The sequence below is a fragment of the Equus asinus genome, chromosome 5, assembly GCF_041296235.1.
Source record: "Equus asinus isolate D_3611 breed Donkey chromosome 5, EquAss-T2T_v2, whole genome shotgun sequence".
NCBI lineage: Eukaryota > Metazoa > Chordata > Mammalia > Perissodactyla > Equidae > Equus > Equus asinus.
In genome coordinates this window covers 3,146,001-3,161,542 of record NC_091794.1, presented here as the reverse complement: position 1 = coordinate 3,161,542, position 15,542 = coordinate 3,146,001, and the positions used below count along the sequence as shown (strand labels likewise).

Genomic DNA, 15,542 nt, shown 5'->3' with positions numbered 1-15,542 from the left:
CCAGTGTCTGCCATCTGACTTCAGGCTCAGTGTCTGCCCACTGACCTTCAGATCAGACTGAGCATCTAATTCTAAATATATGCTCACTAAAGCAATCCATGCAATCACCTACACCATTCTCTGAGAGTCGTGTTATGGCAATGGATTAACCACTCCATTTATTTGCCCCTACACTAATCCAAAATTACACAGGGCCGATGCTCCAGATTAACCTAGAGCGGTAGCAAGATGTACCTCTATTCTGAACCTAAGGAAACAATCTCGTCTTTAATTGGTGACTGATTTGTAGTTTACTGAGATTTGTCCTTTGTTTATGTAATAAATGTCAAAATCCTATTATATATGTTAGTTCAAGAAAAACGAGTATTGTTGGGAAATAAATGATAGCAAGAAGTAGGTAATTGCAAAAGGTGGAACACGTTGTCATTGTCCACACCCAGTGACTTGGACGAAGCTAGGAGGGCTTCTGTTCAAACAAACAAATTACTAAATGTAGCATCTGAGAGCCAAACAAAACTCAGATTATTGACCAACCAAATTCTTTCTGCTAAAATAATGTTAATATTGCTTTTTCCCCTCATCCTTACCCCCTTATAACTGGGACGCACATTAACAATTCAAATCCTGAGCCATGCTGGGTCAGAATCTCCAGGAACCAGCTTCGGGTGAATGTGCCGCTTTTATAAATTCACAGTAGAGTTGGAGAACCACCATGTCGTGGTATTCTCTCTGTCTCCCAAGCTGAGGAAGAGCATTGTCCCTGGCCCAGGACCTCTGACAACATGTTTTTCACTAACAGCTCAAATAAATGCCGTATCCAGGCTTCTGTGGGACTGCAGTTTATTCAACATGGAGGGCCTTCTTTAACAAAAACAATACAAATTTATGGATTCAAAATCAATTATAAAAGTGAAAATATATATTTACAATGAGAAAATAGATCAAAATGAGACACTGGGCCACGGAGTTTTGGGTCCCTTTCTTGTGAGCTCTCTTTAGGTGATTGACCAGAACACTTACATAGCAAAGCTTTCCATTTACAACCTGGCTTCCCTTCGCCTACTTGAGTACACTGTAGTTCTCAGAAAGTCTCAGAATTCACCAGAGGCCAGGTGAGAAAGAGGCTCTGCAACTTGAGCTCACCGGCGTCATCCTAAATCTACCTGAAAACACGAGATGAGCCATTCGCTTATAGGTCCTGAGACGTATTCCTACTGGCTTTGACCTGTCCCTTTTTCTCTTTGCCTAGGACTTCACCATGACTTTTTATCTCAGACACTACTGGAAAGATGAGAGACTCTCCTTTCCTAGCACAACAAACAGAAGCATGACCTTTGATCACAGATTGATCAAGAAGATTTGGGTGCCTGATATCTTTTTTGTCCATTCTAAAAGACCTTTCATCCATGATACAACTATGGAGAACATCATGCCGCGTGTACACCCTGATGGCAATGTCCTCTTCAGTCTCAGGTAGGGAGAGCTGTCTACTGCTTTTGGCTTCCTTGTGCCATGGCCCTCTGCACCAAAGCTGGTGGGTCTCACTTCACACTAAACTGACAATAGTGCTGACTGTGTAGTGATGCTGGAGACTGTGACACAAGCAGAAGATGTGATTTTTCCTGATTCTAACTTCCAGATTTTAAAGCATGGTTTCCTAGTCTAACTATACACACTCTGGGTATATGTTGAGAGTGACAGGAAATAAGCTTGGACAAACAGAATTGGAGCTGAATTATGGAAATCCTCAAAAGTCTGGCCACAACTTTATAGGTACACAAAACTGCTTTTCTTCCTAACCAACTTCACCCTACCCTGCACCCCACCAAGCAGTCTTGGAATCTCGGATTAGCCCAATAATTTTCTTAACTATCTCCTTCATTTTTCATGGGAAGTTATAGTCATCATCCAAATTATCGCTAATTTCCTTACTTCCTTTTTCATTTTTTTTTTTTACTCAAAACATTTGTTCTGACACTAAGCTATAACATCCCCCATTTTTAATGTGCCATATGTTCTTTTAGCCTGAGTCCTATGCATTCTGAGTGGTTTATCATAGGTAATTCTAAAAATGTTTGGTAAATACAAGCAATTCAGTTTTGTTCATGTCTTAGAAATCCCAGAAAGATTCTGTGGTAAACTGAAAAAAATGCCTCCCCAAGAGATATCCATGTGCTACTCCCTGGAGCTTGCGAAGGTTATCTTATCTGGCAAAAAAAAAAAAAAAAAAAAGAAGGATCTTTGTAGATGTGATTAAGTCAAGTGTCTTGAGATGGGGAAAATGTCCTGGATTATCTGGTTGGGACCTAAATGCAATCATAAGTATCCTCTCAAGAGAAAGGCAGAGGCAGATGTGACACACACACAGAGTAGAAGGTAATGGGCCATGAAGTCAGAGCTTGGAGCATTGAAGCCGCCAGCCTAGGAATGCCGACCGCTGCCAGAAGCTGTAAGAGGCAGGCAATGAGTTTCCCCCAGAGCCTCCGGAGGGAGCAGGGCCTCTCCGACACGCGGTTTCAGCCCAGTGTTACAGCTTCACACTTCCGGCCTCTGGAACTGGGAGAGAATACATTTCCATTGTTTTACGTCACCAAGGTTGCGGTAATTTGTTAGTTATTAGCTAATAATCCAATTAGGAATCGAATATGGTTCTTTTTGTTCATTAAAAACACCTTGCTCATTTAGTACAGAGGTGCAACCCCCACACATTTCATAGAGGCCGTCCATAGAAAACACAGTTAAAGGAAAGTATTACCTTCAACAGGACCTTTACACCTGGAGTAACGTAGGCCTCACTGGAGTCAAGCCTCTCCAGGAATCAGGAGCAGAACGGAGACACCTGGCCAAGGAATCTACTGTTTTAAATTACGTATTTTGATGAGGGGATGTCCTCTAAAGAATTAACTCAGTGGATTGTCCTTACCCTGCACATTCCAAAGACAGACTTGGCCCATGCCAGGCTCCTGGGAGGTAACCTCCAAGCCCTTGGAATGTCCTGCCTGATAAGAGCGTCTTTGTCTATGGCGGCCTTGGGCCACACCCAGAGTCAAGCTAACAATGGGATCCATGGTGGGGGCCTTGAGCCGGGTGTCAGCTGGGCCTCGGGAGGAGAGGGAGACTAAGGGCAGCCATACCTCAGTGACCAACCCTCAATAAATATTTTGGACCCCAAGGCTTGGTAGCTTCCCTGGTTGGCAGTACCCGACAGGTGTTGTCACACGCTGTTCCTGGGAGAATCAAGCACTGTCCATAGCACTCCACTGGAGCAGGACAAGTGGGAACCTGCTCCTGTCTCTCCAGGACCTGCCCTGTGTTCCTTTCCCATTGCTGGTTTTCATCTGTATCCTTCCATCGCAATCAACTGTACCTGCACGTATAACAGCTCGGATGAGTTCTGCGAGTGCCCCATCCTCCGTCTCTGATCACCCTCCACATCTGATCAAGTTCCCCATCTCCCCCACCCCAGGTGATGTCTCATCACCCCAGCTGCCTCAGCAAGAACCCTGTGACGTGCATTTAGCCAGCATCCCCTCTTACTCCTGAAGTTTCCTCTGAGTAATTTTCCCTCCACTGACCACCGCAACCCTGCTCCTTGGCTGTAAATCCCACTTTTCCTTGTTATGTTTGGAGTTGAGCCCGATCTCTCTCCCTTCTGAAAAAACCCATTACAGTAGCCCCCTGCATAAAGTCTTCCTTACTATTCTTTAACAGGTGTCATGAATAATTTTTTCTTTACCACCACCCACCTAACCTCCTTGGTCATTAATTTATTCATGTGTCTATGAAGGAGATAGACTCAAAGACCTCAGAGGTCCCCCCAGCTTTAAAGTACTAGGAATATGCCAAAATGAGTATGTTTCGTGACGCAAAGTCGTGCAGACCCCTCCCTGGCTTGGCTGTCTATTGATGGAGAAGACTGTGGACGGTAGAGTTCCACCCGCAGGAGATGAAGTGCTTCCACTTCTCTGGTTAGCTTGGGGGCGCCGTGGGCAGGAGCAGCTGCTGCCTTTGTCATTTGCAGACTTGCTCAGGGGCCTTTTATGAACCTCTGATCTGCTATGGCGGGTACCAGAGTCTGTACTTTGAGGCAGCATCATAGCACAGCAGCCTCTGCCTGAAGCTGGGAACATCTAGGAGGACATAAAATTTGAAAACAGCATCCTCATCAATATGCAAGCTTCTCAACTTAATAGCACCTGAATTATGCATTGTGCACATAAATCTATAACTGAAAATGCTCTGGGCTTTTCCCGCACTCCTGGAAAGAGAACTTCCTCAGGTAAACTTGCTTTTTACCCAAAGGTTTTATTACCACCATTCCAGCCTTTATTACTAGAAACTGTTTAAGTTTGCCTCTTCCAAAAAGCAGAAAATATTTAAACCTATTTAAAAGTCTTCTCACTTTGAAGTGTGGGTTTTTTTTAAGACATCAGAGCCAGAAAATATAGAGGGGGCTGGCCGGGAAATGGTGAAGCCAGAAGCGTTATTCGAACAGGAATTCACTCATTAACTCTGTCTTCAGCAAGTCACTCACCTTCCTGGCTTTGCTTCCCTGACCTCATTTGCATAGGAGATGGTGGGGGTGACGTCTGTTTTGCATTATTCCTGAAAGGCTCACAAAGGGCAAAGGGAAGGAGAGCTTCAGTGTTGCGTGCTCCTTGGCCATATGGTTAAATGATCTGCAGTTTTCTTTTTCTCGTTCTTTTGACAGGATAACTGTTTCTGCGATGTGCTTTATGGATTTTGGCAGGTTTCCTCTTGACACTCAAAACTGCTCCCTTGAACTGGAAAGCTGTAAGTCCTGCTTCCTGATGGAGCGAGTACACGTGATCTGAACACACCGTCACACGCTCGCATGTAAAAATCTTGATATAAGTTAGACCTCTTTACCCAGAACAGTTGGATTTTTTTCTCCTAAGGATGGTGGCAGATTGTCTCTCAAATAAAAAAAAATTCAGGGGAAAAAACACTTTGATAATCACACATTCTACAGTTTCCACAGTTATAAAGGAGCAGCTCCCTAAAAAGGTGTATTCTTGGTAACATTATTAACGTAGACTGACACAGACTCCCCAAATTTGGAAAGCTCGGGAATTCGTGTTCCTGCAGGAATCACAATCTTCCACTAAGTGGACTTGCGTTCCCAGAAAAACCCCACTGTAGACATAGACCCCAGTTCAAAGCCCTGGAGAAGGGTATCTGAGCCAGCTCCCTGTCAACTACTTTGACCCATCAGCTGTTTCTGACATGACATCTTAGAAGCTGACGGCAATTTTTCATAATGGGGGTAAAACGCTGGGATGCCCACTGGATGGCTCCCGCACGGCTGCTCCTCCCAAGTCTGTTAGAGACTTTCTGTAACACTGTTTGGTTTCTGAAGAAAATTCTTTATAATCTTGGCTCGCTTTGGAATTTCATCCAAGAGAGCTACAAACTAAAGGGGTCTTAAGACCCGGGTCAGGCCTGTCACTGTGAGGCTGTGACATCCCTCAGTGCACACAGATATGGGAACAACCATGTGGGCACAAGAAAAGCCTGCACACTGTACCAGTCATCGGGGTCTGATCTTTGGAAATTTCTTCTTTTTGAACACATGGGCATTATCAGTCCATTGGCAAACATATTTTTCCTCATCTAGTTTACACAGGTCATTGGACACAGCACTGGGGACAGAGCCTTATAAAACGTGGGTATAGAGCTCATGGAGCCTGCAGTTACGAGAACACTGTTTCCTCGTTGTAGATGCCTACAATGAGGAGGACCTAATGCTCTACTGGAAACACGGAAACAAGTCCCTAAACACGGACGAGCACATCTCCCTTTCTCAGTTCTTCGTGGAGGAGTTCAGTGCATCCAGTGGATTCGCCTTCTATAGCAGCACAGGTATGCTATTCTATGTGGACAAGTCATCAGCTTTTATTAAGCATCTACTGTGTGCAAAGCACCACAACATGTGAAGAGACCTGGATCCAAACAATTGTCCCATTAGGTCAATAAGATCCTCCTCCTTTTAAGGTGCATTTCCAATGCACCATTCCTTTCCTCTATTTAGACTCCTCCAACTAGATGCCTTGCTTCCGTGCTTGGTCCTGCACACTCAAAATAGCAGAGAGAGTGAGCCTTTGAAAACAGAAATAGCACAGTTCTTTCCTGCTGAAAACCCTCCAGTGCTTTTCCATCACACTTACTATAAAATTCCAGCGTCTCAACAGGACCTCCCAGGACTGCATGATCTCCCTCTGAGCTCCCCCTCTCTCCACATCCTGCTCACCCCGCCTGGCCTCTTGCTTGTAGTCAAACACCCCCACCTCGTTCCACCTGCAAGGCTTCTGCTGGGCCTGCTCCTCCCTCCGCCTGGACCTTCTCAGGACCCGCTACTCATTTCATTCAGGGCTTTGTTCAGATACCACCTCCCGGAGGCCTTGCCTCTCTAACCGTCCTTTCTCCGTAGACCAGCCTCCTCACCATTCCCCCGCTGTATCTGTCTGCAGAGCACTCACCACCACGTGAAGCACATATTTACTTGGCCGCTTTATTGTCTGAGTGCCTGACTAGAAAGAAGTCAGGGACTGTCTGCCTTGTTCACCATTTCTTCCCCAGCACCTGGAATGTGCCTGGCACACGATAGACGCTCAATAAATCTCAGCTGAAGAAATCAATCAAGTGCGCCGTTGCCCCAAATAGAAAATCTGTCCTGGGGCCACCTGGTGGCCCAGTGGTTATGTTTGCGTGCTCCACTTTGGTGGCCCAGGGTTATGCAGGTTCGGATCCTGGGCACAGACATGGCACCGCTGGTCAAGCCAGGCTGAGGCAGCATCCCACATAGCAGAACCAGAGACAGTCAGGGCTAGGATATACAATTATGTACTGGGGGGCTTTGGGGAGAAGAAGAAGAAAAAAAAAGAGTATCGGCAGCAGATGTTAGCTCAGGTGCCAATCTTTAAAAAAAAGAACTTAAAAAAAAAAAGAATGAGAACTCAAGAGATTTAAAAAAAATTAAAATTAAAAAAAAGGAAGAAAGAGGGCCAGCCCGGTGGCACAGTGGTTACGTTCGCACATTCCACTTCAGTGACCCAGGGTTCGCCGGTTCGGATCCCGGGTGTGGACATGGCACCACTTGGCAAGCCATGCTGTGGCAGGCGTCCCACATATAAAGTAGAGGAAGTTGGGCACGGATGTTAGCTCAGGGCCAGCCTTCCTCAGCAAAAAGAGGAGGATTGGCAGCAGATGTTAGCTCAGGGCTAATCTTCCTCAAAAAAAAGAAAGAAAGAAAATCTGTTCAAAATTGGGCCTGTATTGTATACTCTTTGCTATAACAGATCTGTTATTGGTTTGGCGACATTTATCCAAGACACTTTCTAAAATTATGCTTGATCCCCATTCCCTAAAGTTAGAAGTAGCCTCCTCTTCCCTGATTGTTAGCATTCTGGGTCATTTCAGGCAGAACCCATGAAAATACCATTTTAGCTTCTTGAAGCCACACTCAGGGCAGAAAGTGTGCCACCAGCTGCCCTGAGGGTCAGCGCCGCCCTGGCTAGAGTCCTTTCACCTCCTCTGCTTTGACAATGGCAACTTTTCTCCCCAGAGGCGCTCTTCTCCGCCCTTCGACCTTGGAGAGAAGCTGTCAGTTGTTATCTATAAGCCTTCATCATTAACAGAGAAACCAAACTTTTCATCAGGAGAAGCTAAACGGCTTTCTAAGACCAATAGCTGTTTAGCTCTTTAGAGCCAGAAGAGATGCTCTATTTTACTCCATTATTTGTTTACATTGCTTGGGGTTCAACAGATGATGCTATGAATTGTAATAATGCTTATTGCCTTTTCTGATTTTAAATATAACACATTTATTTTGTTTTGATCATTGGTTTATCTCTGGCATATAGTAGATGCCCAATAGCTAATTGTTGAATGAATGAATAAATGGTAGATAATTTGAAAAGAATTCAGAAAAATTTAAAGAAAAAAACCTTGTAAGCTTACTTCATGGAGATAAACTATGTTGTTATTTTTATATATTTTCTCTTCCTCATTCTTCGTATTTTCTCTTTTTGTCTTTTTGTCTATAAATAATTATAGATATGTTTTTGTTAGGATTTTTCATTCTCAGTGCTAATTTAAATTAATGTTTAAATAAAGGAATGCATGCAGTGAACAATGATACATATTAAAATATAAATTTATAGTTTTTTTCACTTTATTATTATGATGATGAAATACCTTTGGCACATGATAAATTGTGAAAAGGACTTTCTAATGTTTGACGCTATTAAAATGTAATTCATATGAAGCGTATCCAAGCACATGAAGAAATCCAAGAGTATTGTTTCCTGCACAGAACATAGACAGCATATATAATGATAGTAGCAATGACATTTCTTCAGGTTTTGAAGCACAGGTATCCATTAATATACATCCAGCTATCCTCTTAAAAAGAAGAGGTTAAATTTCACTTCCAAATTCCAGCTTCCCCCCTAAGCCATTGCATTGGCTCTGCTGTCTCTTTATTTGTGCTTGTCGGCCCTTTTGAGCCCTACCATGCTGGGCCAACACTGGTTGATTTTTATCTTCTTCTGGTCATGTTTTAGAGTCTATCTAAAGCCAGACAAAATACTTGAGTTGAAAAACTTACTGCTCAGAAATGCAGTAAAACTTCTAGACTTTCCAGTGTAGTTACATTTTTAAGAAATAGCATTTTGGTTTCTAAAAAATATTAGGTTCAAATATACATGGTTTGTGCAGTATGGGATAGTGATCCACAATCAATTAAAATTTTAAGGAGCCAGAGGACAGTTATGGTTGTAGAGCTGAGTTTCCACTTTATAGCTGAACTGCCTTCCCCACGGCCTGTCAGTGTGAACAAGCAGGTGAGGGCTGCTGCCCCCACACCCCCTTCAGCGCCCCTGGAACTCATGCACCGTGCTAGATTTACAAAGGAAAAAGAGACGACTCCCGCCCCTGAGGAATGCGCTGAACAATTACTCTCTATCGAAGCATAACGCAGAGGCTGAAAGCATAATTTCCGTAGAGAGACGGCCTGAACTGGCTCTACCACTTGGAAATGCCACCTTGGACAAGTTGCCTCCTTCTCTAAGCCTCAATTCCCTTATCTTTAAATTGGTTTCATAATACTCTCTACCTCACACGGTTGTGAGGATACATGATTTAATATGTTTAAATCACTTGGAAAACTGTCTGCCATGCGGGAAGTGCTCAATAAATACTAGCTAGCAGCTGTCATCCTCACCATTTTCATCAACATGGTCATCTTGATCCTTTCAACACAGAATGAGCCTTAGCATCAACAGGCCATTGAAGGTGACAGTCTCCAGGTGTAAAAACCTTCTTGAAGGCAAGCCTGGTGGCACAGCGGTTAAGTTCGCATGTTCTGCTTCGGCGGCCCGGGATTTGCCAGTTCGGATCCCGGGTGCGGACATGGCACCACTTGGCAAGCCATGCTGTGCTAGGCATCCCACATACAAAGCAGAGGATGATGGGCATGGATGTTAGCTCAGGGCCAGCCTTCCTCAGCAAAAAGAGGAGGATTGACGACAGATGTTAGCTCAGGGCTAATCTTCCTCAAAAAAAAAAAAAGACCTCCTTGAATCTTGTCTTGGGACTGACTCCCCAATTTCTGCCCCTCTCTCCTATTTTCATGGCTTCCAACTCTCCAGCCCTTTTCTCTCTTTCATAAACTTACCGTCTTTCTACCGTGTGGCAACCTGAAGGAGGTAGATAGACCCTTGCACCCAAAATTTGTTTCAGATGTGAAAAACAATGACTCCACACACTTAGCAAAAGGGTAGAAAGAGTCTTATTACTCACATAATGAGGTTTTCAAGAGAGAACAGGACGGGCTCTCAAGCAGGTCTGAAAATGGCTTGAGAGAACAGGGAGAGGCGACTGGCTTGAGGGTTTATGGTGGTGGCAGTGTGGGGCTGGCGTGAGGGTTCCCTTGCACACGGCAAAGAGTGCATGGTTTGAGTTTCGCTTGAGTGCCAAAGGAGGGGCTGGAGAGCTATCAGAGTCAAATGTCGAAAAAGGAGTCAGGCACTTTGTTACGATATCCAAGGTGAGGGCTCCTCACGTCTCAGGCAGCGCCATCCTTCCTGGTTGGTAAAGGGAGCTCTTCCGGACCCACAGCTTCAACCACAGTACCGCCCCTTGGCTCCCCTCCCCAGAGAACCACAGACAGCACAGCATGTGTCCTGCTTGGTTGCCAAATGAATAAATAAATAAATTGTTGTTCAGAAAATTGTGAGTAGAGAAAGGACCCTATTATCTAAATTTATTTTAAGACTTAAAACCACATTCATTAACAGTGTCTTTCTTTATGAAGTACTTTCACAGCTCTTCCTTGTCTCTTTTAATCTCACAATAATTATATAAATCTATAACATGGGAGTTATGGGTATCCCACTACAGCTGCAATCAAAACTCTCAATTGCACACAGTAAAAAGCGAGGCTGTGATATGAGTAATACAAGACAATGAGTAGCTTAAAAAATAATGTCTGTTTTGACTTTAGAATACACTATGTATCTTCTATTACCCTTGGTAAGGAAATTATTTGATATTCCTGGAACGCATGTCAGCTGATGGTGAGAGAGACCTCAGAGCAGGGAGGGAAGAGAAGGCACTTACGGGAGAACAGAAGAGTCAGCGTGGGCTGCCAGGCCTAGGCCTTGGGCTGGCGGCCTGAATGTTGACCTCACCCGTCTCATCAGTTTGCCATCTCGGGTCTTCTAAGAAACTACTACTGAGACTAGCAGAAGGGTTCTCCAACTTTGCAACGCCTATGATTTTGTTACAATTTTTAACCTACAGTCCCTGTATTTGGTTATTTTTTTGCAGATTTATCACAGATAAATATATGGTGTCCTGACACCCTGAAATGATAAAAATAGTAAAACAGTCTACCAATACGCCTTCCTTCCACCTGTCTGGGAGTCCGTACCTGTCTCGAGCCCAACCTGGGATCCACTGATGTAGTAACTACTGTGAGTCTTTTCCTCTAGAGGAAATGTCTCAGGTCACTCCTTATAGCTAGTAAACGGTTTATTGACTATTGCATGCGGTCGTTAGCCAGGTTTTGCACACTTGCCCACTTGCAGAAATGCTGCAAACACAATATATTTTGGAGAAAGTTCTTTAAAGGCCATCCCACAAAATATGATTACCATTCATTCCTGAACAGCAGGTATGAAACGGAAGGGGGATCTCTGACGCACATCACTGAGCAGCCTGCAGTGAAGTTAGTTCAGGAAACACTGATGGAGCGCTAGGCCCAGGCCCTGTGCTAGTGCTGGGCAAGCGAGGGGAGCATGTTGAGTCCACGTCCCCAAGGAGCTCGCAGTTCACTGAGTGTCTTATTTCCACGAAGGAGCCTGTTCTAATAAAAACTTCGGCTTTTCCTCACAGGTTGGTACAATAGGCTTTTCATCAACTTTGTGCTGAGGAGGCATATTTTCTTCTTCATGCTGCAAACCTATTTCCCGGCTGTGTTGATGGTAATGCTTTCGTGGGTGTCATTTTGGATTGACCGAAGAGCTGTTCCTGCGAGAGTTTCCCTGGGTAAGTCTTCCCATGCCTTTGTGAAATGCTAATAAGGAGACAGGTCGTGGCGGAAGGTAAATAAGAAGGTGATAAGTGGAGAGGAAAAGAGAATGATGGTTTAGTGGGGATGCTCAGAGATGTGCACTCAGGTCACGGTTCGCATCTTGACAGCCTCCAGGGCAAATTACAATTGCACTTTTGCCTCGGGACCCCAGAGCTTAGGTATGAAGGCCACACTGACTGACCAACGCCTGGGTGATAGTAAGGAGGGAGGATGAAATTATGAAGCGTAAACAGCCTCACCTTACGAATCCGTCTCTTCTCCCTTTTGCGGAAACTCCGCTTCCCTTGCCCAGGTCCATTTCATTTTGCATCACAAACCTTTGCATCCTAGAAGAAAGAACCTTCAAGCTAATTCACGCTATCCTGTCTGTATCTTAATAAATTACTTTAGTGGGGGATGCTTGAATTTGGAAACATTAGTGCTAATTAGAAATAGGAGCTTTAACCTAAACTCCAAAATTGGAATCAACCGCAGTGGAATTTTAGGTATTGTGGCATTTTAGTTGGCAAGAGATTTCAAGTGGGGAGACATTGCCAGCCTCATTCAGTCACCACACCAGTGTGATTATCTACTTCACCTAGCATGTTATACGCCACTGTCATACATACCGGTTTATGGGAACCATTTCAGACCCACTCAGCAGTTATTGAGTCCTTGCAGAGTGGAAGGGGCCAAGCCAGGCGTTTAGATAACATGCTACTTGAAGAGGACTCAGGAGTCAACCTCACTTGCCCTCTGGGCTGGTACAGGGCAGAACTCCCTCATTTCGGCTGATGCTCTTTCACCTGTAACTCTCTATCCAGAGAGAAGATTGTTTTAAGTGGTTCACAATCATTATAATTATCACCCAATTCATTCCAGAAAGGGTGATTTCTAAGTTAATGTTCACAAATTGTATGCATACATACTTCAAAAAATCATTTGAAAGACATAATTTGTCATTAATATTAATAATTCCTCGCCCCCCTTCCCCTATTAAAAGCTTCAATCTGAAAGCATTTGAGGCTTGAGTATCTTCAAGGGAAAAAATACCATCTGAATTAGTAATTAAATTATTGTGGCTGTTCCTTTGTGTCGGAGCAGCCTTGGGCTGACCTCAGTGAGGCCATGGGGCAGCGTCGACCCGGATGGGACAGCAACGACACGTTTCCAGCTCTCGAGACAGGATGAGAAAGACATTCTGTCTCTAAAGGTTTACGAACATGATTTTCAGTAGGATTCCCGAAGCTGACTGCTCAGCTCTTACACTTTGAAAATGACAGCAGTGAAAGCTGGTTCCAGGGCAGGTGGGATGAATGCAGAACACTGAAATGCATTGAAGTTGCCCCTGAAATTATGTGCTTCTTGCATCTACATCTGATCCCTCTGGGTTAGGAAATCGCTATCCAGATTTATGTAAAATAGACAAACCAGAAGTGTCCCTCTCCCCTCCTTTTTATTGTTTTTATTTTATTTTTTTAAAGATGTGCTGCCCTTTTTGGGTTTTTTTTGTGTGTGTGTGAGTAAGATTGGCCCTGAGCTAACATCTGTTGCCAATCTTCCTCTTTTTTTTCCTCCCCAAAACCTCAGTACATAGTTGTATATCCTAGCTGTAGGTCATACTAGTTCTTCTGTGTGGGATGCTGCTGCAGCACAGCTTGACGGGCCGTGTGTAGGTCTGAGCCCAGGATCCAAACCTGGCAAACCCCAGGTGCTGAAGCAGAGTGTGCAAACTTAACCACTGGGCCACAGGGCTGGCCCCTCTGCCCCTTTTTAGTAAAGAGACCTGCAGTATTCCTATAACACAGCTTCCTACCACCCTCCAGTTCTTTCAAAGATACTTTACCCTCTGCTTTTCTGGCTCTTCCCAAATGCTGTCTACCTGATTCTCCAGAGGGCCCCTCTGACTATCCATCTGTCTGTCCCACTTGTCTTTTCTCAGTTGTTCCCCTCCTTCACTTCCTCTGAAGCTTGGACATTATTAAGCATCCTCTCCAAATCCAGGAGCAGTGCAGTGGTCAAGGGCCCAGCCTCATCTTCACCTCCTGAGGTGGCTGTGAGCATGAAATGGGAGCATGCATGTCAACTGCCTAGGCTGATGCCTGGCCCACAGGGTTTGATAAAACCAATCAAACAATAAATTCGTCTTCATTGCTCTGCACTAGTCTGGTTTTTCTCTTCCTTTAGACTTTTCTTTCATTTCTCTTTCCCACTTTTTACTTCTTCCTTTTGCTCCTTAAGTCTGGGTAATTCCCTCCCAAAGCTTTGCTCAGTTTTGTTTCTCTCAACAACTGGAACAAGCTCCTTGCTTCCAATGACTGTCCCTATGAAAGTAAATCCCAAATCTGTGCCCTTATCTCAAATCTTGGTCTCAAGTCCCGATGGTGTTCCCAGCTGCTGCTGGATTTCGCCTGCAGGCACTCCAGGCACTCCACGTGTTCCAAACCAAACCGAGCCGACTGCTATTCCCCCCACACTCAGATCCCACTTATTCTCTGGACTTTCCTCATTCTGTTAAGGCCCCCAATCCATTGAGGCTTTCAATTTGAGCCTTCAGTTCCCTCCTTAGTCCCTGCCAGTGGTTATCAAACTCTGGTCTTAGGACCCATGTACGCTCTTAAGAATTATTAAGGACTCAGAGAGCTTTTGTTTTTGTGGGTTACATCTATCATTACTAGCCAGGGTGGATATTAAAACAGAATTTTTAAAAATACGTATTAATCCACTTAAAAATAGCAATAATAAACTCATTACAAGTTAACATAACATATTGCATGAAAAAGTAATTTTTTTTCTAAGCCAAAAAAATTTGGTAGGAAAAGTGGCACTGTTTTACCCATTTTTGCAAACCTTTAATGTCTGGCTTTATAAAAGGCAACTGGATTCTCATCTCTGGTCCTTCGTTCAATCTGTTGCACTTGGTTTTAGTTGAAATATAGGAAAATATCTGCAGTTGGAGAAAGAGTCGTATTTTGATAGTCTTTCCAGATAATTGTGCATAGATTTCTTTGATGTTGCCCCAAACCTCAGCAAGTAACAGCTTCTTAAAGGTTAGTTGCAATGTGGAATCTGAAATGATACCAGTGAATTTTTTTACTCTATTTGATTAAAATCTGTTGATCTATCTGACACTGACTAGATCTTTTTACCGTGCATTCGTCATTTGAAAATATCGATGCACCAAGTTATACAGATCTTACAAATGTTTACATAATTCATTACACAATATCTAAATAATCCCATTCATCAATATCACCACTAATCTCATCACAGAGTGTTTGAGCGTTGGGAAGCTCTCAAGCTCATACTAATGGATACAATTTTAACAACACCTAGTTTGGGCTTGAAAGCTCAAATTTTATCATTTGTCAAGAAATACCATTACTTATTTTCCTTGAAGTGGTAGGTCTACTTCACCAAGTTTTGAGAAAATGTCTGCCAAATACCCAAGTCGAACAACCGTGGTTTGCTGTCAGCTGTTCTTCTGAAGGAAAGTGGTGTTCCAGTTAAAAACGTCCGGCTGTCAGCTCAGGACCCAGCTGCTGGAGCACTTTTCCTCAGGACAGCGTTGTACTTGCATGCGCGGAAGTGCTTTCCACATCCTTCTCACCTCACCAACCACAGTGTTTCAAGGGCATTAACACTCAAGAGCTGTAATTTAATACAATTAATTTTGACCAATTTTCTTTATGATGAGTGTGGGAGCTGAGGAACACAGGGGCCACGCGCGGGTCAGCTGGCCGCTGCTGCCCTGGTCCAGCTGGGGCAAGAGCACTTCTTCCCACCAGTGCTTTATCACCATCAGTGCAGTGTCAACATAGTGAAAAAGGTTAATAATGTCTTAGTATTGTTAACAAACTCATTTCACTACACGGACCCTTTGAAAATGTCTTGGAGACCCCAAGGGATCCACTGAGCACCCTCAGAGAATGGCAGCTGTAAGGTA

General features: G+C 44.0%; 1 protein-coding gene across 1 annotated transcript in view; it reads left to right on the top strand.

The window, feature by feature from the left end:
* The window catches only part of GABRR3 (gamma-aminobutyric acid type A receptor subunit rho3), a 42,011-nt gene that overhangs the window by 15,043 nt on the left and 11,426 nt on the right, over window positions 1-15,542 (top strand). The window contains exons 4-7 of the mRNA XM_014864082.3: window positions 1,250-1,473; window positions 4,712-4,794; window positions 5,743-5,883; window positions 11,419-11,571. Coding sequence (XP_014719568.2) covers window positions 1,250-1,473; window positions 4,712-4,794; window positions 5,743-5,883; window positions 11,419-11,571 — 601 coding nt within the window. The remainder of the gene's footprint in view (window positions 1-1,249; window positions 1,474-4,711; window positions 4,795-5,742; window positions 5,884-11,418; window positions 11,572-15,542) is intronic.